The sequence below is a fragment of the Arvicanthis niloticus genome, chromosome 21, assembly GCF_011762505.2.
Source record: "Arvicanthis niloticus isolate mArvNil1 chromosome 21, mArvNil1.pat.X, whole genome shotgun sequence".
Lineage (NCBI taxonomy): Eukaryota > Metazoa > Chordata > Mammalia > Rodentia > Muridae > Arvicanthis > Arvicanthis niloticus.
Window position 1 is genome coordinate 17,329,457 of NC_047678.1, and position 20,083 is coordinate 17,349,539.

Sequence of the window (20,083 nt, forward strand, 5' to 3'; positions counted from 1 at the left end):
ACAATGAGTAATGGCTTGTCTACTTGGCATCAGTCTTTCTATCAGTGAGCCCCAGGCCCCATGGGAGACTGGAAGAATGGCTAAGCTATCAATGACAGCATTCACCTTGGCAGGGTGGACCCGTGATCAGAATCAGTTGAAGGCAGCAACAGGGCAACCTTAATGCTTTTTCCTTGTGATTGGGAAGGCCTCTCCCTGTTCCGGTTGGGGCTATGCAGCTGTCTGTCTGTCTGTCTTTCCACAGACAGCCTATCTCAGTAGTCCCCAGTCCTTCCATGATTGGGAGGAGGTTTTGCAGCTTCACAGAGTTTCTAGAGACCCCTGCGTGGTAGCAGTCACATTTGCAGCATCGACTAGGGTAGGACATGCTTGCAAACAAGTGAAAACCCCACAAACCTGGTTGACTTCTAAAGGCTTACCAACCACATAATAAAAATATACTTGCATATATTTATGTATATGCACATGCCCAAACAATAGCTGAAACAGAAACTAATCATTAGTCTACATCAGCTTAAGTTCCCTAATTTCTTCTACATAAGTGTCTGAAAGATCCCCTTGCTAAACAGATGCTATTTTTTTTTTAAAAGACAACTAGGAGAAAAACATTTGCAACATACATAACAGACAAGTGACTGAAGCCCCACGTACAGAAGAACACTCCAACTGAAGACTCAGTACAGGATACAAACAGGCTAAGGACAAAGAGCAACAGCCAACAAAACACGTTAGTGACTACAGAAAGGCAAAGGAGAATTACCAATGAGATACAGATACGTCCCCAGGCTGAAAAGGCACACTTGAACAGTAACACTGCGGGCCCATAACGAAGTGGCACTATTAGGAAGTGTGACCTTGCTGAAGTAGGTGTGTGATGGGGGAGGGACGTGGGGGGGGGAGTTGAGGTTTCAGATGCTCAAGCCAGGCCCAGTGTCAGTCTCTTCCTGTTGCCTTTCCTATGTAGAACTCCCAGCTACTTCTCAGCACCATGTCTGGCTGCATGCAGCCATGTCCACCACGACGATAATGGACTAAACCTCTGAAATCGTAAGCCAGCTCCAATGAAATGTTTTCCTTTTGTAAGAGTTGCTGTGGTCATAGTGTCTCTTCACAGCAATAGAAACCCTAACTAAGACTTTTTTTTTTGACTCACAGTTTGAGGGATCAGCCCATCATGGAAGACATTGCAGCAGGAGGGAGCTGGTCACATTCCATCCAGTAACAGAAAGCAAAGAGTAACACATATGCTCACCTAGCTTTCTCCTCTTATTTGATGCAGGACCCCAGCCCACAGAACACTACTACTCACACTTAGGGTGGGCTTTCCCACCTCAATTAATCTAATCTAGATAATCACTCACAAACATTCCCCAAGACTTGTTTCCATGGTGGCTCTAAATTCCATCAAACTGACAACAAAGATTAACCCTTACAACTCTACTGGTTGCCAACTTGATACCCAAACACATCACCTATAGACCCAAACCTCTCTCTTCTTATCCCCACAGACTCTTTGCCATCTCACAGTGCAAAATACATTTAGTCCAATTTCAAGTCCCCATAATCTTTAATAGTTCCAACGCTGTTTGAAAATCCAAAGTCCAAGTATCACCTGAGACTCAGAGCAATTTCTTAACTGAGCTCCTATAAAACAAGAAATAAGTTATGTATTACAATATACAATGGCACAGAATAAAATTCAAAAAGGGAAGAACTGGGATACAGCAAGAAATGAGCAGGCCAAAGCAAGATTGGACTCTGAACAAGACAACTATAAATCCTGCAGCTCTATCCAGCTTCTGGAGTTCTAGATGGAATCATCTGGGCTCCGGAGTTCTTCAGAGGCCCCACCCCTCCAGCCCCACACACTGCAGCATTCCTCAGATGACATCCTATGGCCCTCGCACCTCCAACACTTGCAAGTTTGGCCTTACCTTCATGCTTCATACAATGGCTTTTCTAGGTTTCCCTGAAGGGATTTCCAACAGCTCCCATGGTGGTGGGAGACACCATGCTCCCCTCAATCGTATGCTTTTTGTGCTCACAAAAACCAGTTCTACATTGGTGATACTGCCAGGTTCCACTGCATGCTCCCGGAGCCTGACTCCCTTGAACCGCAGCTGCACAGCTTCTGTTCACCCTGGAAAACATTTCCCTAGGCTTTCCCACCCTGCATCTTCTCAGTGTAGGCTCTCTCCTTTCAATTTGCATTTGCACAAGAAGGAGTCTAAGGTGTGTAAGGACTTACCCTCAGGATGCCTTCCCTACTGCTCCTGCACAGCAAGAGCTAGCTCTTTACTGGCTGTGGCCCTTAACAATCATAGCTGCTTCTTGTCAACAACTTTAAACTCCCTCCCTCCCTCCCTGCCAAATGTCAAATGTTTTCTAGCTTTTCCCCCTTCCAATTGTTGCTTCCCTCTTTGTAGAACCGGATAAACGCCATGAGCAGTGATCACAAAGTAGCTCAAGTGCTACCCCATTTTGAGACTTCCTCTGTCCAACAAGTTAGTCCATTACTTTCAAATTTAACTCAGGACACAGGCAGAATGCAGCCAGACTATAACATGCCAGTTTATAACATGAATATGGCCCTAACCCAGTTCCTCACAGAATCTTTGTTTCCCTCTGAAACCTCCTTAGTCAGGCCACCACCCTCAGCATCTCTCAGCATTCTGTATTCCACACTCTCACCAGAATGGCACAGTAAGCTCTCTTATAGCAGTCAAGGACTTTCTAACCCAAACTCTTATACAAAGCAGTTCCAAAGGCCACTGGGTCAGATTTATCCCAGCAATGGCCCCATTTCTCAGTGCCAATTTTCTGTATTGGTTATATGTCCCAAGGCTAGGACATAATATCTGACAGAAGCAATTGTGGAAGGCACAATCTATGTTGGCTCACAGTCAAAGGAGAGACATTCCATCACGGCAGCAGAGGCATGGCGGCAAGAGCAGGAGGCCAGCAGCTCACACTGCATCCACAGTCAGGACGCAGAGAACAATACATTCTTGTTCCTATCACCCTTTCGCCTTTTTCCTCTGCCAGGATTCCAGACCTCGGAACTAGGTATTACCTACATTTAGGGTGGGTTTTTATACCTCAGTTAACCAAATCTAGATAGTAGCCCCTTGTCTAGATAGTAGACAGACTTGCCCTGAGATTTGATCCCACGGTAATTTTAAATCCTATCAAGTTGACAAGATTAACCATACCAAATTCAGACATTTGTTGCCTAGGCGAGAGCCCAGTAACACATCAGATGTCCCACAATGCCACAGTGTGTTCCATCTGGGGAATAGAAGAAACACATGTAAACAAGTATTTTATTTGTTTTCCTACAAATATTTGAGTTTAACATAAATATATTTATAGTAGTAGCATATTATGTGTGTTCTATATGCAAAAAAATCAAACATTTATTACTAGGTCTTAAAATATATGGACATATTTACAGGCCTTACTAAATAAAACAACAATAAAATACTTCTGGAGTTGACCATTCCCTAGTTCTGAATCTGGCTGCAGCTGGAGCCTCTTTTTTCCTCATGGCTGGGAGATGTCAACGGCCAATGCAGAGCTCGGGTGCCTGGAGTTAATTTACTGTGGGGAAATGAGGAGCAAAGCAGATGTCCATGGTGGCATTTCGATGGCTAGCCCTTCTGGCTGGGTAGTGCCTTCAGGTCTTTACTGTGGTTTCTATGGAGTCTATCAAATTCTGGTTCCCTGGCCGGCTTATAGTTCACTTCCTCTAGACTAAGGCAGGGTGCAGTTAAGCAGACATTTGCAGGGTAAGAGAACAGAGTGTGTAGAGTCCTGGATTATCCAAAAGCACAAGCGTGAGGCCTTGGGAGGTCAGTGGGAATCTTAGTGGTTGGTTCCAAGAGCCCCATGTATGATTCAAAGAAGCAGTAGCTTGAAGACCACAAATGAAAAACAGGTCACAATCAGAAGGAGAGCTTACATCCATCTGGAAAGATCTTTGCTGCTTCCTCTGTCACTGGAGTTCCTTTATCTTGTCCATTAGGCAGTTTGCTGAGGTGACCCTGTGCTGTTTGCAACTTCCTGAGTCATCCAGACAGGGTTTCCACCCTCAGGGGGATCTCTGAGGAGTCCTTTAGATACCAGGCACTCACAGTGGCTCTCAGGCAGGTGTGTGATGTCTCAGCTCCTCTTCATCCCAGTGGCATCCCCTGGTGGTGGCATCTGTGCCACTGAGAGCCCAACTCCTTGCATGTCTCCCTCGTGATCCTGTTTGCTTGTAATTCTGCCCACCCAGCTCCTGCTGCTTGAATCTGCCAGGAGCTTCCTCCTCTAGGAAGGCCACTCTGAGTTTACAAGTGGTTTCTACATCTGTCTCCCATAAGTCTGTCTAGCTTCAGCTGTTAGGCTCATACCAGACTACATGTAAGCAGGGGCGCCCCAATTTGTCATTCCATCCACCCCAAATGCCTAGAAGGCCAAGATCATGTCTCTTTCATGCTAATGTACCCTAATGCCTGGCAGAGGACAGACAGCTCTTCCAAATATGCTTGCTGGGCTGAAGTCTGCTGTGAGACATACACTGCAGCCTGTGCTTTGACTTGGGCTTCACTGAATCCTCTGTAGAAGCTCGGTTACCCAAGCAGCCTAGAGAGGGGATAGCTGGAGACGGGCTTTCCAGGTTCTGAGAAGCTGGTGTGCAGCTTCCTGCTGTGGTCAGCAACCTACCTCAGATCTCTAAGAGACTTGGTCTAACTGACCCATAAGGGATGACACACAGGGAGCTCTAATGAGGGGCCTGGCGGAGGAGGGGGCCTGGAGGAGCAGGTACTTGTAGCTGGAGGAGGCTTTTATCCTGGCATCATGCCACTTGCCACACAAGCTCTTAGGGACTGGCTCTTCTGGAGTAGGCACAGTGAGTACAGGGACAGGCTCAGCGGCTGGGAAATATCTGGAGCCTGCGTTTGAAACCCACTTATCCCATCCGCCCTTGCCCAAGTCTCCTGTAATTTGGCTGCAGCACTGTTTCTCTCCCTCCCCCCCCCCCGCCAATTAGAAACACTGCTGTTCTAAATCAGATGATGACAGCTTCGATGAAAGGGAGAAACGGACCGTAGGGGTTGGCATGTGGAGTGAGAGTGGGCAGACAGAAGGCTCATGAGTTCCACTGTGTAGGTGGAAAAAAATCCTCAAGTCTGGTGTGTGCCCTGGGGCCGCAGTGCCACTGTGAGTAACGTGTGTGACACAGTAAGTTCTCCCTGGTAACTGGCTACCCACGGGCATGCACCTTCTCTGTAGTGTGATCACTAAGCAGACAGGAAGATCTCCATCAGCCTCCATAATATTTCATCCTGTCCATACCCCTGTAATGCTCGAATGAAGATGCTGACCGAGTCCTGAAGAAATGACGGACAGCATCCCCTTTAAGGCTTCCCTTTACATCCCTGTGGTGGTTTGAATAGGAATGGCCCCTACGGGCTCATATATTTGAAGGTTTGGTGGTTAGGGTGTGGCACTACTTGGCAGGGATTAGGAGGTGTGGCCTTGTTGGGGGAAGTGTGTCACTGGCTTTGGGGTTTCAAATGCTCAAGCCAGGCCCAGTGTCTCTCTCTTCCTGTTGCCTGCTGATCCGGATGCAGAACTCTCAGCTACCTCTCCAGCACCATGTCTGCCTGTGTGCCGCCATGCTTCCCGCCATGATGACAATGCAGCAAACCTCTGAAACTGTAAGCCAGACCCAATTAAATGCTTTCCTTTATGAGTTGCCTTGGCCATGGTGTCTCCTCACAGCAACAGAACACTGACTAAGGTAGTTCCCTAAGTCAGTGCCCTACTCTCAGAAGCAAACAGCAAACTTCTTAGAAGCAGGAGGATGACAAAATGTTCCCTTCTCTAATTCCCTCTCTCCACCTGGACCTCCAGGCTTTACCAGCAGGCAGTGCTGACAACTGGTCCTAATCCTGGCCATCAGCCAGAAAGTGTACATGGAGAGGGAGACGAGTGGCTTCCTGAGAGCTACCAGCCCGGGCCCTACATCCTCAGGCTGAAGCCTATGCATCTGTCCAGCAGCCACTAATAAATAAGGGAGTGGACAGCACTTAAACCTTGAGGGAAAGAGGGAGGTCCCTAGTCAGGACACCTCCTGCACCCTCTGGTCACTGGTTTCAGGGTACAGGAAAGGCACAACGGTGGAGACAGCGCTACGGAGGAAATGTGGCGTGAGTGGTCACTACCATCTTCAGGTGAATGCTAGCTAACGAGAGCCTGGCCCAGCCACCAGAGCTATGAAGCGAAATCCTCATCTGGTGATTCTGTTCTGACTTTTGTTGATTCTATTCCAGGTCCCACAGGATGGAAGAAATGGCCCAGAGTCAGAGCCAATATAACTTCCCAGCACCGCCTTGTGGCTGGCCCCAGGCCTCAGGCCACGTCAGTTATTCCTACAACCCCAGAATGAATGGGTCAGCAGGGATGTTGCAGCCAAGTGTCTGAGGCCAGCTCAGTATCTGGGAACTGCACAGACACAGCCAGTGTCCTTCCTCCAGAGTGTCAAGCCTGTGGCTATAGTGTCAGCTCACCTCCCCATCTCAAGGCCCTGACCCAGAGCAGAAGACAAAATCTACTGATCCCTGGTTGTTATGGTTTGTATATGAACTGTCCCCACATGCTCACGTTTTGAGTACTTGTCCCCTGGCTGGTGGGAGGCTGCGAAACCTTTAAAAGGTAAGATCTTGCTGGAGGAAACAGCCCCAGGGGCAGTCCTTTGAGATTACAGTCAACCTTGTTTCCCATCTAGCTCTCTGCTTCCTAATCTGCCACCATGTGAACACGGCCCCATGCCACTGCCATCTCAGCCACAACCCCCAACTGCCGTGCTTTCCCCTTTATGATGAACCCAAATCTCTCTGAAACCAAGCGCTAAAATGAAACTTGCCCCATCGATTGATTCTGTCTGGCACAGTGAGCACAGTGACACAGAAGTAACTCACACCCTGGTCCTCCTTTACCTGTTGGAGCCTTAGCCTCCTGTGTGAACTCCTTACAGGTACCTCAGGCTGACTTTGATGGAGCACTGCAAAGGCAGATACTATTGCATCCATGACAACAATCCCTTTCCTCCTGTAGGGAAGCCCCACAAGTTACTGTAATGCAGTGGCTCTCAACCTTCCTCTACAGTTTCTACAGAAATCTTCCATACGGTTTCTCATGTTGTGGTGACCAACCATAGAATTACTTTCATTGCTACTCCACACCTGTAATTTTGCTATATTATTAAAATAAATTTGTCATTAACATAATATAAATATCTGATATGCAGGATATCTGATATTGACCTCCTGAGGAAGGGTCGTTTGACACACTTCCCTCAAGAGGTCCCGACTCACAGGCTGAGAACCAGCAAAGTTTCCATGGAGGCCAAGATTTGGCCTGCCATCTGCATTTTACCATCCTAGCTCCAGGACCTGCTTTGCTCTCAGTGGGACCTCAACCTGGGCTGGTCAGCTCCTCAGGGACTAGTTCTGACTGGTGTTCCAGTTCTATCTGGTTCTGACTGCTGAATGCACAGGTTGGGGAGTGCACAGGTTCAGCAAACAAGGCATGGGATCCAGTCCTGTTCTGGGCAGATATCTCTACTGTTCTAACCTCCATCTGTAAAGCAAAGTGGACGGGACCTACATTAGGGTGGCCTTGGTGGATGACCTGAGGTTGCCTGTGCATAGAAGATGCTAAAGGATCAAGACATGGCATTTCCACCTCTGCCCTCCAAATTTTTATTCCTGTTCCTTATACGTTCTTTTAAAAATTTATTTTTATTTATATATAAGCATATGTGCCTGTGTGGGTAAATGTACTCCATAGGCACGCAGGTGCCCACGGAGGCCAGAAGGCGTTGAATCCCCTGGAACTAGGACTTCCAAGGTGGTTGTGAGCCCACTCGATGTGGGTGAACCTGGGTCCTCTGCAAGAACAGAGAGTGCTCGTTATCATGGAGCCATCTCTCCAGACACACCCACCCTCTGCCTTATAACTTCTTAAAAGGCACTCCCTTCAATGTGTGATCAGGAAGGAACACTGGGTGCTGCTGTCCACACCCCCAGAAGCAGAGCAAGCCGGTTTCCCTGCCCCTCAGCCACCTCAGCAGCAACAGCAGCAGCAGCCGCTGCTTTCCTAACTCTTGCAGACACTCAGTTCACCTGAGCCAGCGTCTTTCCTGAGCATAGGGTACCACCTCCATCCTGCCTCCACACTGCTCCAGGTTCTGTCCATCACCTAAAGGACTCCTGAGTTCTCTCTCGTTCATCCATCTGCCAAGAAATAATAGTGATTTCCTCTAACAGACAGTTCCCACAATTCCCTCAGCTCTCCTCAGACCATGAAATTATCTTAAATGCCCACCCTCCTGTCTCCATGCTATACTGGATCAAAAAAAAAAAAAAAAAAAAAAAAAATGTCTGCTGTAATTGCCCATGAAAACCAGAACCACAAGAAAAAGCCTGCAGTTCTATTCTCTGCCTTTGGTCACTTGTGTTAATGACTGGGCTGGGTCTTGTTTTATAGGAGAGGTGGGGAAGGGCAAAACCACACCTAAAGGCTCAGTTGCTTGGCTTTATACAGAGAAGCCTGATCAAACAGTTGAACCTCAAGTCTCTTTGTAAACTTACTGAGCCACAATATACTGCCTTTCATGTTTCCTCCATTTTAATGTTACCTCGCGGTGAGCCACCTGATGTAGCAAGTCAGTAAGGATCTCCACCAGCAGGCAGCCTGTGTGAGCCTGGGGATCATGGCTGAGTATGGTGGGAAGGGCTGGGGCCTCGGCAGGTCCTATTAGGCTGGAAGCCATTACAAGCTGGGTGTCTATTTACACCCCAAATGCTGCCCCCTCTCAAGAGTTCCCCACTCCTCTTTGCCTCTGAGAAAGCAGCCTCCCCCCACCCCCCCATCCCCCTACCTTGGTACATCAGGTTTTATCCTGGTCTCCACAGGATTAGGCACATCTCCCACTGAGGCCAGACATGGCAGCCCTCTGATACACATGCTTGGTGGGGGCCTCAGACCAGCCTCTATATGCTCTTTGGTGAGTGGTTCAGTGTATATGAAACACAAATGAACTTCACATTTAGATTTGGGTCCAATCCTCAAGCCACTCATTCCCTTATGTTTATGCCAATATTCCCCAGCCCCAAATGAGAAACACTCTGCTCCTAAGCATCTCAATTAAGAATGGTAAGAACTCTGTATAGTACATTAGACCCTTAGCTTGCTTTGAAGTTTTGTGTGTGTGCACTCATGACAAGGTGTATACGTAGAAGTGAAATGACAACCTGTGAGAGTTGGTCATCTCCTTCCACTGGGTGGGTTCTGAGAATCAAACTCAGGTTGTCTTGGTGGCACCTTTATCTGTGGAGCCACTCTGCCAGCCTGGACTCCCTGCTCTCTCTCTAAGGGCTTCCATCGCTAAACCTTGCCCATGAATACACACAAAAGTTTTCCAAACACACCAACACACACACACACACACACACACACACACACACACACACACACACACACACACACTGGCTGTAGTTCATGCCTTCTTTAAAAAAAAAAAAATGTACACAAGACCAAGAGCAAAGGGCAGTGCAGTCCCCTACCTGGGTCCAGGCTCCAGACTGTTCTGCAGCCAAGGGGCTTACTCTCAGCTGCCTTTATCCAAACATGAGCTCAGCAAGGTCATGTATGTCATGCACAACAGGCCTTCAGGGGCTGCCATGGAACTGATGCCGCACACACCAGTAGCTAACTATAAAGAGTGCACGAGGCTCGGGACGTCTAAACAGCCGAGGGCCAAGTCACTGCTTCTTTCTCAGCTCCGCTGGGCATGGACAGCTTAATTAATTGACAGGGTTCTACCAAATGCTGTCATTCTCTTTCCCAGGAGACAGGGGATCTCTACAAGGTAAACACAAAGTATAGCATCTGGAGACTACAGGAAGAATGCTGATTCCACTCCTAAAAGGTACCAGCAGAACCATACCATACACACACACCACCCCACTCACAGAGCTGATTAAGTTGCCCACGTCTGCCTCCTGACACCTTCAGGACGGTCACCTCTCTCCTTGGCTTCTGCACAGTTCCTGCCTAAGCAGCCCTACCCAGCTGTCCTGTCTCCATCCTCTCTCCACTGTCTCCACAGTTTCTCAACTTTGCCTCCTTTCTTTTCCTAGGGAAAAACACTACTACAGTGGAGACTGAGCAGGATGGGACAAGAGTCTCCAGTGCCAGGGCCAGTGACTTTTCAAACAAGAGCTGAAAGTTTATTTGTGTGAAACTGGTAAATAATTTTTAAAACCTGAAAACATTAGCTGGGCCAAACCAAACAAGTTCACAGCGTCTACACGATCCAAGTCCTTCCCAGCCTAGACTGCACGCTGGTGGGTACAAAGCCACAAACCGTGGCAGCAGACCTGGTCTTTCCTAGGCCTTCTGCCAAGAGCCACTTTGGGCAGGGCTCTGCATCCATCCAGCCCTCAGATGCCTCCAGCCACCCTGTGCACCTTGCTGACTCCCCAGCCCACCTCTCCTTCCTGAGCTCTGTCCACTATGTGTCTTGTCCTGAGCCTTCTTCCTCTCCTCACCTATGATCTGGTCATTTCACTTCCCTCAGCTCGTGTCTTCCTCCCGAGTGGAGCACTGTGGGAGACCTCTGAATAAATACATGAATGAACACAGCACCTAGTGACTACTCAAGCCAGACTCCTGGGCTTCAGGGCAGAGTCTCCCTACTTCATTGTCCTTCCAAGTAGCCATAAAGCCCGTGCACACCATGGCCCTTCAGGCTTTGCTTCTTCCTTCCTGGGCCGAGGCCTGCATCTGGGCCACCCTCAATCTTTGCTGAGTTGTATCACCCAGTGTCACCTCCCACCAGTTCACACTACATGAGCCACACCCAGGTGCTGCCTCTCAACACAGATTCCTGGGCTCTGCTCCCACCAAGAGTCAGATTCTGTAGGCAGGACCACGAGCATTTTTTGTTTGCTTGTTTAGGAATGTGCATTTTAAACAAGACCCAAGGCAATGATGATCTAAGCATTCAGATGTCCACATTCTGGAAAACAGAACTGGGCTGTGCACTCTCCACTATGCCAACTGCCTGGTGGTGCCTCTGCAGCTGGGGCTCCCTCTTGCTTCGCCTCTGCACAGCCTCCATCTTCCAGGGACATTCTTCTCCAGTGACCTCTTCAACAACTCCCACCCTCCCTCAAGCAAGACATCCCCTGCCCTATTCTCCCTAAAATATGGCCTCAAATGTTCCCTGGCTCCCTAGACCAGATAGGATTTTAGTCCTCTATCCTGCCGCACAGACATGATCTTCATTCACTTAACAAACATGTCGGGATTACTCTGTGCCAGGCACTGTACCACATGTTACAGAATCCTTTACCAACTCTATCAGTCAAGGGTTCCTCTTTTCTGAGAGGAAACAGGGGCACAGAGAAGGCAAACTGCTTCCCTAAGCTCGGAAATCTGGTTAGCAGCAGGACAGGGATTTGGTTTGCAGTTAGGCTCCAGGGTCCTTGCTCTGTGCGCTTTACCATACCCCACCCCTTGCCCAGGCCCCACCCCTTGCCTGCCCAGCACTATACAGCTTCTGATGCACCTCCATTGGTCAGTGAGCTGCCTGTGGTTCCAGGGGGTCTGAACTCCTAGCCCCGTGACAACTCAAGAATGTTAGCTACAGAACAAGCTCACATACTCCATACTGCATCAATAAGGAACGATAAAAATTAATAAACTTTAGAGTTTAGGGTGTAAAGACACGAAATGTGATTGGAACCAATGACTGTCCTGACACTATACCCCTTAGAGAGTGACCTCCAGGATGTGCCGACTCCCGTGGGGAGAATACACCACCCAAGCCATCGTGACATGGCACTGAGTCCTCAGAAGCTCCACGTCATGACTAGTGCAAATCCGTCTCTGTGTCCATTTGGGTTATACAGAACAGGCCAACGCCTCTCACAGAGAAGACACTGCAGACGTCACAGACCCCGAGGACAATACTGGCTTTCACTACTGTAGGTAGAGGATGCCTCCCAGGTATGAGTAAGCACCACAGAGATTAACTGTCAGCCAACACACTCTGATTAAAAGGGTTGGGGTAGAGTTAATCAGGGTTAAGGTTAGAGTTAGGGTTAAGTTTTCTTTCACCAAACAGCTAAAGTAACATTAGCCCTGACCACCTTCTGGGATGCCAAAATACCATGACCACGTACACTGGCAGGACTCTGGTTAGCTTACTGACTTATGGTCAGTATGCTTTCTGTGGGCCAAGGGTTTTCCCAAAAGCTCTCAACCAACCTTGAAAGACAATAAAAATCAGCTTGGTTTTACAGAAGAAATAGCAGCTTCCACGGGCCAGGGGCTTTCCCAAAAGTCTAAGTTCTCATACCAATTTTGCAAAGAAACAGTAGGTAACTAAGAGGCTTCCACGAACCAAGGCTTTTCAGGAAGTGTCTACTCTCATACCAGCCTTGCAAAATTACGATAATTAACTGTCTTACAGAGGAAGACGCAGAGGACCCAGCTGCTCGATGAGGAAGCTAACATTCAAATTAAGGCCACAACTTCAGAGCCTGTGTGTGCCTGTCACACAGCCATTTGGGGAATGCCAGCGAGAGCATGGAGAAACCGGCACAAAACACACAGCCAAGGAATGCTGCCGAGAAGGAACGGGCCATTATAAATGCACAGAAAAAGCAGAAACGAACAATTCCGAGGTCTTCGTTCCCTAGTCATCTTTCAGTGTCCTAACAAAGGATCCTTGAATTTGAGAAGTTATTTTCCCACTGTACATATTAAGGAACTGAAAATATTTAGAAAGAAGGAAGGAAGGAAAGAAAGAAAGAGAGAAAGAGAGAGACAAACAAATAAAACTCAAGTAACTTCAGTAAGGTCCTTCGGCAGATGGAGGTCATTAGCATTCTGGAAGACAGACGTGTGCTGAGACCCTACAGACAGCACGTTATGCTGCATGGGCCCCTCCCCCACTGCCTCTGCCTCCACAGCACCGAGCACAGCACATACTTAATAGTGCTTGTGGCACTCACGTTCTCTGCCCACAGGAAGACAAGCTTGTTTTAATAATCCCATTTCTCAATCCTTAACCTGCATGAAAACATTTCCATCTCCAAAACATCAGCAGGAAAATTTACCAACGAGATATAATAAGATACACAATAGTTTTGAAGAACGAAACCATGCTTTTTATATAAAGCACGCACAAAAAGTTGATAACCTCAACTATATTGTTTCAAATGATAATACTGCCAACATGGTATCCAAAAGATTTGTCAAAAGGAGCAATAAAGAAAAAGCCTGTTTATTTCAGGGTAAGAACAAAAGCATGAGTCAATCTCTGTTTTGTGAACCCATGCAGTTTCTTACACTATAATAATAAGCAATCAATAAAGCAACCAAATAAATAAAGCAAATAACTGCCATTTCTACAGAAACAGGCAGGTGCCAAAGTCGCAGTTTACCTAGAAGGAGAAAGGCAGCCCGGACGTCCATTTCTTAAGCTTTCTGAACTGCAAGGTACGCCAGAGAGTAAAGAGATTGGGTCCAGCCAGGCCAATTTATTCTGCAAAATTTTCCTTAAAAAAATGTGGCTGAAAAGCCTCCCTCTTAACACAGACGGACATTCAGAAGCGTTGCACAAGCGAGACACACAGGGCCATTCAGTGCCACTCAGGCCAGCTCATGCGAGGTGCCTGGGGAACACAAGTCAGCCACATTTGCCTAACCCGCCTGGGGCTCAGGACAAAACTCAGGCTGACTACAGGTCCCACCTCCTTCACTGAACGATGGAAAATTTCCAATGAAAAGCTACAAACAATGAAACCACTGAAAGCCAAAAGCCACTTTTTGGAAGGATTTCTATTTTCACAGGTCTTTAGCCATCTGGAGTATTTTTGCACATCTATGGTCACCTTCTCTTGACCACCTCCAATATTGGAAAGATGAAATAAGTATTTTTAAGCCCCTTCATGGTTAGAATAGCTTGTTACGTGCACAGAGGTGAGCCTAACCATATACCACCCTGGAGGTAAACCAGGCAAGCTTGCTCAAAGCTTCCTTTCTTCAAACCAGCCCTCCTGCGGCCAACTCTCCCCACAGTCCTGGGCATGCACCACATCCCACTGACTGAGCCACCTGCTTCTTTCTGCCCCTCCAAGTGAAACAGAAATGTCCCCTCCCCACAGAGCTCCTGGGGGGTGACAAACACTTGTGTCCCACCCACCAGGGTGAGGTGGTAAAACAGAGAAACCGGGTGACAGCAAACACATAGTTCTCAGTATTTTATCAGCACCTCCTCAGTTTCCAGTACATGGAATCCAAAGGAAAGGAAGATGCTTTCAGAGTGGACATTCATTCATTCATTCAGAGATGTCCACTCTGTAGGGGGCATGTGGGGTCCTGAAATACACAGGGCAACAGTACAGGGAGGCTTCATGACCAGCGAAAGGGAGCTGGCTCAGTAAATCCTGATGCTCACCTCAGAAGCATCCACCCTTGGGAGCAGTGGACAGTAGCTAGAGGAGGTAAGGCAAGTGCTGAAAGGATGGAAAGAAGACAGGGAACAGCTGGCTGGGGCAGGGTGGTCGGGGTGAGCACAGGACAAGACTGGTTCTTTGGAAAGGCCAAGCAGAGGGTGGGACATGGGATAGTGGGCCACCACTGGAGAACTGCAATCAATGAGACACTGGAGCAGGATTTGAGCTCCAAGATAGCCCCTCTCATGGCAATTGTGAGGAGCACAGATGTGGGGTACAGTGTAAGCATAAGGACCCAGTGAAAAGTGGGGGATGGGGGGGCCCACAGACAAGCTTCCCCAAAGAGTCCTTACTGTACTACCTGGGATCTCCCATGTGCAGCTTCTGCCTCAAGGGGCCAGGATTCAGACCAGTGACCCAATTTCCCCACTCTATCCTGAGCTACTCCAGCCCCATCAGTGACTGAATATAAAATGGCCACCTGGTCCTCAAGGAACCAAATGCCTCTGCTTAGCATGGGGAATCAAGAAGGACCCTCTCTACCTTGGAATGGATGGCAAAGAAAATTGTGGGAATAAGCAAGCAGCTTAGGAATATATGTAAGAGTTCAAAGAATGTATCCCAAGGCTGGCGTGAGTGTGGTGGCACATGCCCAGGAGGCTGAAGAAGGAGGGTCATTAGCTTGAGACTAGTCTGGGCTACAGAGTGAGACCTAGATTCAAAGAAAGAAAAGATGCCAGTTTAGGACTCCTGCTTGCAACTGTTCACTGTGGGCACCAATAATGCAAAAGCTCCAGAGTTTCCTCACTGCCCACACCCAGGCCCTCAGTTTACCAGTGAAGCCACCTTCTCTCCTGTGACCCTCAAGCCCCCTCTATACTTACAGAACTGCAGGCTGAGGCTCAGGAAGGCCAACAGCCCAGCCAGGGCCAGCAGCACCAAGAAGCGATTACGGTAAAGCATTATTATGTGTTCTACGTTCTCTTCATGGTTTCACCTCCAATCCGGAACCCGTCCTGTGGAGAAAGCAAATGCAAGAAACATGTGTTCAAGGAGAAAGTCGAGTGTGTCACCCGGAAGTAATCCAGTTAGCCCTTTCCCTGGCAGGAAGGCTTGCATCCCGGTGGGAGGACAAGCACTTGCTCTCTAAGTCTTTGTCCCGAGATATGCCCAAGGAGAACAGTCTTCCAAGTGAGAAGGGTTTGCTAGTCCTCCCCTCATCCGCTGCCATCCATAGGTGAAGAGATGCTTACAGACATGACATTCCAGAGAGAAGTGCAAAGGATGTTCGCTGGGCAACTACAACATCACAGACAGCAAATCCTACATATGGACCAGCTCACCCCATTACAATCTCAAACACTGTAGTCTTCAACCTTTTGATGAACTGTTTGCCAACATGACCTTGATCACGAATCATAATCTGGATATCATCCATTGCAATGTGTCCCATAATACTGTTTTCAGGGATGCTGGGTGTGCTCCTATACTAACTAGCCTCATTGTCGGCTACCACTCAGAGGCATCATTCATTCCAGACCATTGAGAGTCTCGGCTGCAGTCTGGGGTCTCCCACAGGTTCCCCTCCTCCATTCTAATCTCTTCCAACTATATCAGAAATATGTAACAGAATTTTTCTTTTTTAATACTGAGTAAGATCCTTAATTTTCCATCCATGAAAAAAAAGGGGGGTACTGTAATATTCCACCAGCCTTACATGTGAGGCTCTGTTTATTATTTGTGTTGGGGGTGGGGCAGTGCATGTGGCATAGTGCATCTCTGTGCAGGTCAGAGGACAACCGTGTGATGTCAGTTCTTTCTTTCCCTCTTGACAGGAGTCCTGGAAATTGAACTCAGGCCACGAGGGGTGCCCTTGCCCGCTGAGCTGTCTCACTGGCACATCAGGCTTATTTTCTGGTTCTCTCTGGGATTTTAAGTAGAACCTGGAAACTATATTTTCCTTAGAAAACATTCTTAAGATTCTAACAATAGGATTACAATAGCTATTACAAACGAGTCTTTACGCACTTCAAATACAATTTCCCACAGAGCCGGGACAGACAGAATCAGACAGAAGCTTGCCGGCTAGTGTGAGGATGGCATGACTGAATGTTCCAGGGGTCAATGACCTGCTCCCTGGGGTGAGCCGCATGCAGTGGGCTGGTCCAATAAGTTTCTTTATGAAAAAGTAGATCTGTTGGGACTGAGGCAGGAGCCAGAGCCCTGCACCCCTCGCTTCCACCCTCATCCCATGGATCTGCACTACTCCTTCAGGAAGGGACCTATCAGAACTTTACTTAAGGGGAGATCTTTTACTACAAGACTAATTAAAGTCCACCAACCCCTCACAGAAGACTACTGGTGCCCCTCATCTGTAGGAAGCACCTTGGTGGCCCCTTCCAATCTTCACTGCATTCTTCCAGGAACCAGGGGCTTCTAACTGCTCACAACCACTCATTTCCAGAGGTTTCTATTCACTAAGTGGATGCATCTTGTTCACACTTCGCTAGGTTGGTGAGTGCGTTTCTAATGCACAGATAGAAAACTGAAGCTTGTGAGTAGGAAATAACTAAATGGGTGGTGCCAGGGTGAGAGGCAATGTTTCTGTAGCTCTAGAGTTCTTTCTTATGGGTTACAGTGTCTCCTACACATCTACACACTGACTCTAGTCAAAGCCTGTTGATAGCACAGGCCAAGTTCACTCTCAGCATTAGAACTTCTGTGCCTTCTTTGTATGGTCATGGGTCTCAGAGCCCCTTAGTCTTTCCTGATTGGGTTGGTTCTATCGATGACCTAATACAATGATTCTGATGTGGGGATTTGTTTGCTTGTTTATTTTTTACAGGTATCACCATGTAGCCCAGGCTGGCCTCAAACTTACAATCCACTTGCTTCATTCTCCTAGCTAATAGGATGTTGCCACTCAAGCCCTAGTGCTTTTAATTTTGGGAGCGAGGGGGCAAGAAAAGACTGTGGGATGTGAAGGAAGGCTTAGAGCATCTTTTGTACCATCAAGTGAAGTGGGGCTTTTCTTCGTGGTTTCCTCTGACATCTTTTGTGGCTGATACCATCTTTGAACATTCTCCTCCTTTACTTGCCTGTCTTTTAGAGCTTCTGCCCTGGAGGCAGCACTAGGGTCTTCCCAAGGTCTACTGTTAGATCCTACAGGCCTGGCTGCCTAATGATGCTTTGTCTTGTGTAACATCAGCCACAGCCTGCAGCAGAGAAAGGGCTGGGTGCTCTAGGGTCAGACACATTACAAGCTTGGTGACTGATGCCAGCTATTTAACCTCCCTGAGGCAGTTTCTCACCTGGAAATTTGGACTAATTGCCTCAGGGTGTTGTGCGGACCAAATCCCAGGCTAAGTACAATCCCTGGCATGCAGGAGACAATCCAGAGAAAATGGCTGTTAGTAACCATTTCACCTACACACTCTGTGATTCTTTCCTCTAGGGAAACAGTTCAGGATGGAGTTTCTTCACCCGTTTCTTTGGGTTCCTGTTGGATGGGTGAACATTCAGCATTCTTGTGTTCTTATCCACATCTCTCCCTCTGCTGTTCTGCCTCTGATCTGGCCCTCAGGACTCTCACTCTGGGCTGGAATCTCCCTGGGCTGGAGTGAAAGCTGTCCTTCCTGATTCTTGAGTCCAGATGGCATCTCTTGCTCCAGTGCCACCTATGCTAGACCTGCTGTTTGACAGCCCCATGTTTGCATGCAGGAGACAATGGCTTCCTTTGGCTTCTGGGCTCCATCTGGCCCTTCATTAGCTCTCTGGCCCCAGCTCCTTGGGAGATTTCTCACCTTAGTGACTGGCAGAACAGGCTGCTAGAACTGCTGTATGCATCCCACAGTTTTTCTTGACACTGTCGTTTTCTGAGGAATTCAACACAGTGTGGCTCAGAGCTGTCTTCAGGTGGGCGTCAGGTAGCAACAGCTGCTACTTGCTGAGCTAAATCCAGGTTTGCAGCATGATACATTTCTTAGAGCGATGGCTTCTACTTCATGCTTTTTCTGTATCCTAGGACTGATGACACGAGCTCCCAAACTGACTCCCAGTTTAGCCAAGAGACTTGTTTCAGACAATGGGAAAACAGCAGATGAGTTGCATGCAGGGGCTTGAACCGATTGGAACTGGGCTCTGAGAGGATTTCCAGGCTCATCTGCTGGAGGAACCAACACAATGGCGCCTGCTGAGGCTATTTCCAACCAACCAGCCTGCCAATCACTGCACATGAATAAGGGAACCCTAGACTCCCAGCTCAGCCAAGCCAGCAGACATCTATGATCAGCAGAATCTGTTCAAGTCCAGTCTGGAGGTTTGGGGAACTTGATACAAAGTAAAAGCTAACTGACAGAAAAGAGGGAAAAAATGCCCTACATCTTTCCCAGAGAACACATCAGGATTTGCACCCTCAATGCCACCCTCTATCCTGTCCACAGTTCTTCAACATGCTGAGCACTTCTGGAGAAAGAGACTGTATTTAGGTTCAGACCTGAAACAAGGAGAGTATGTTGGGTCGACCAGATGGCTGGGCTCCTGTAACTCCTGCAGCTTCTAATCTCTGGACTGCTGTCATTCCTGCCTACCCTGACTGTGGTAAACAAGTGGGAACATGCCCCGTGTTTCTCCTCCACCCCCCTACCCAGGTTTCTGTGCCCTATCTGACTCTCCAGCAAGATCAGAGTCTTGTTGGTTCCGCCTATGCTGGGTCACATCCTTGAGCTCAGCACACAGCCCAGCTCGAGGTTGCCTAAACACTGAGACAGACACACGACATCTTCTGGGGTCCGTTTCACTCTCTGGAGTCCACTTCAGTAGAAGATGTGGGGATGGAGACTATGCTCTGTTCTTAGTTCTAAAAACGGCTAAATAACGAACCTAAAAACTGCAGAGATTTGAAGACAGTAGTTTACAGCTGTAGCTAAGATGCCAAAGGGTCAGTGATGCTTGTCTGTGGGAAATGGCGGTGGCATGGCTCTGCTGAACCGAACACAGTACCATAGCAAGTATTCCCTGCTGGAGTCCAGGATGCAGGCTCAGTTACCCAACACTCTTGTCTCTGTTTGCTATGGCAGCCAGGAGGCTAAGAGAGGCCCTGGATAAATCATACTGGGCTTCCTTCCTGCAATCTTCATGCACATGCCTCCACAGGAGCTCTGTGTGCACTGCTGGGGGCCACTGTATGCAGCTCCTCAGACACACTCACACAGATCACAATGGTCCTAGCCTGGGCTCTAAGCCTAGGGGGAAGCCCCATGGCCTGCTACTCACAGCACAGAAAATCAAGTCCACAGGACTCACTGCTGTGTTGGCTGGGTGATGTGCTTCTGAGGGACTGTGGCTCCCTTATCTCCTACTCCCAAACATCTCTCAGGTCCCATTACCTTCCATGCAAAAGATGTTCTTGGTCCGACATGCATCATAACCAAATCCAATTCCCCAACATACTCCTGTGGAAACAACTGGTCCATGCTCCAGCATATGATGCCACAGGATGGGCATTACCTGTTATGAGGTGTCTGCTCGGCATAGCTCTAGTCCCTGGCTAAAAATACCTC

The 20,083-nt window shown here is 48.2% G+C and overlaps 1 protein-coding gene across 3 annotated transcripts in view; it reads right to left on the bottom strand.

The window, feature by feature from the left end:
* The window catches only part of Pxylp1 (2-phosphoxylose phosphatase 1), a 65,258-nt gene that overhangs the window by 16,787 nt on the left and 28,388 nt on the right, over nucleotides 1-20,083 (bottom strand). Inside the window, exons 1-2 of one of the 3 annotated variants that reach the window (XM_034484435.2) lie at nucleotides 18,326-18,635; nucleotides 15,407-15,538 (exon numbers count right to left, since the gene is read on the bottom strand). In XM_034484435.2, coding sequence (XP_034340326.1) covers nucleotides 15,407-15,485 — 79 coding nt within the window. In that variant the 5' untranslated portion in view covers nucleotides 15,486-15,538; nucleotides 18,326-18,635. Of the gene's footprint in view, nucleotides 1-13,508; nucleotides 13,657-15,406; nucleotides 15,539-18,325; nucleotides 18,636-20,083 lie in introns of those variants that run through there. The other 2 variants (XM_034484434.2, XM_034484436.2) reach the window with 2 other exon arrangements.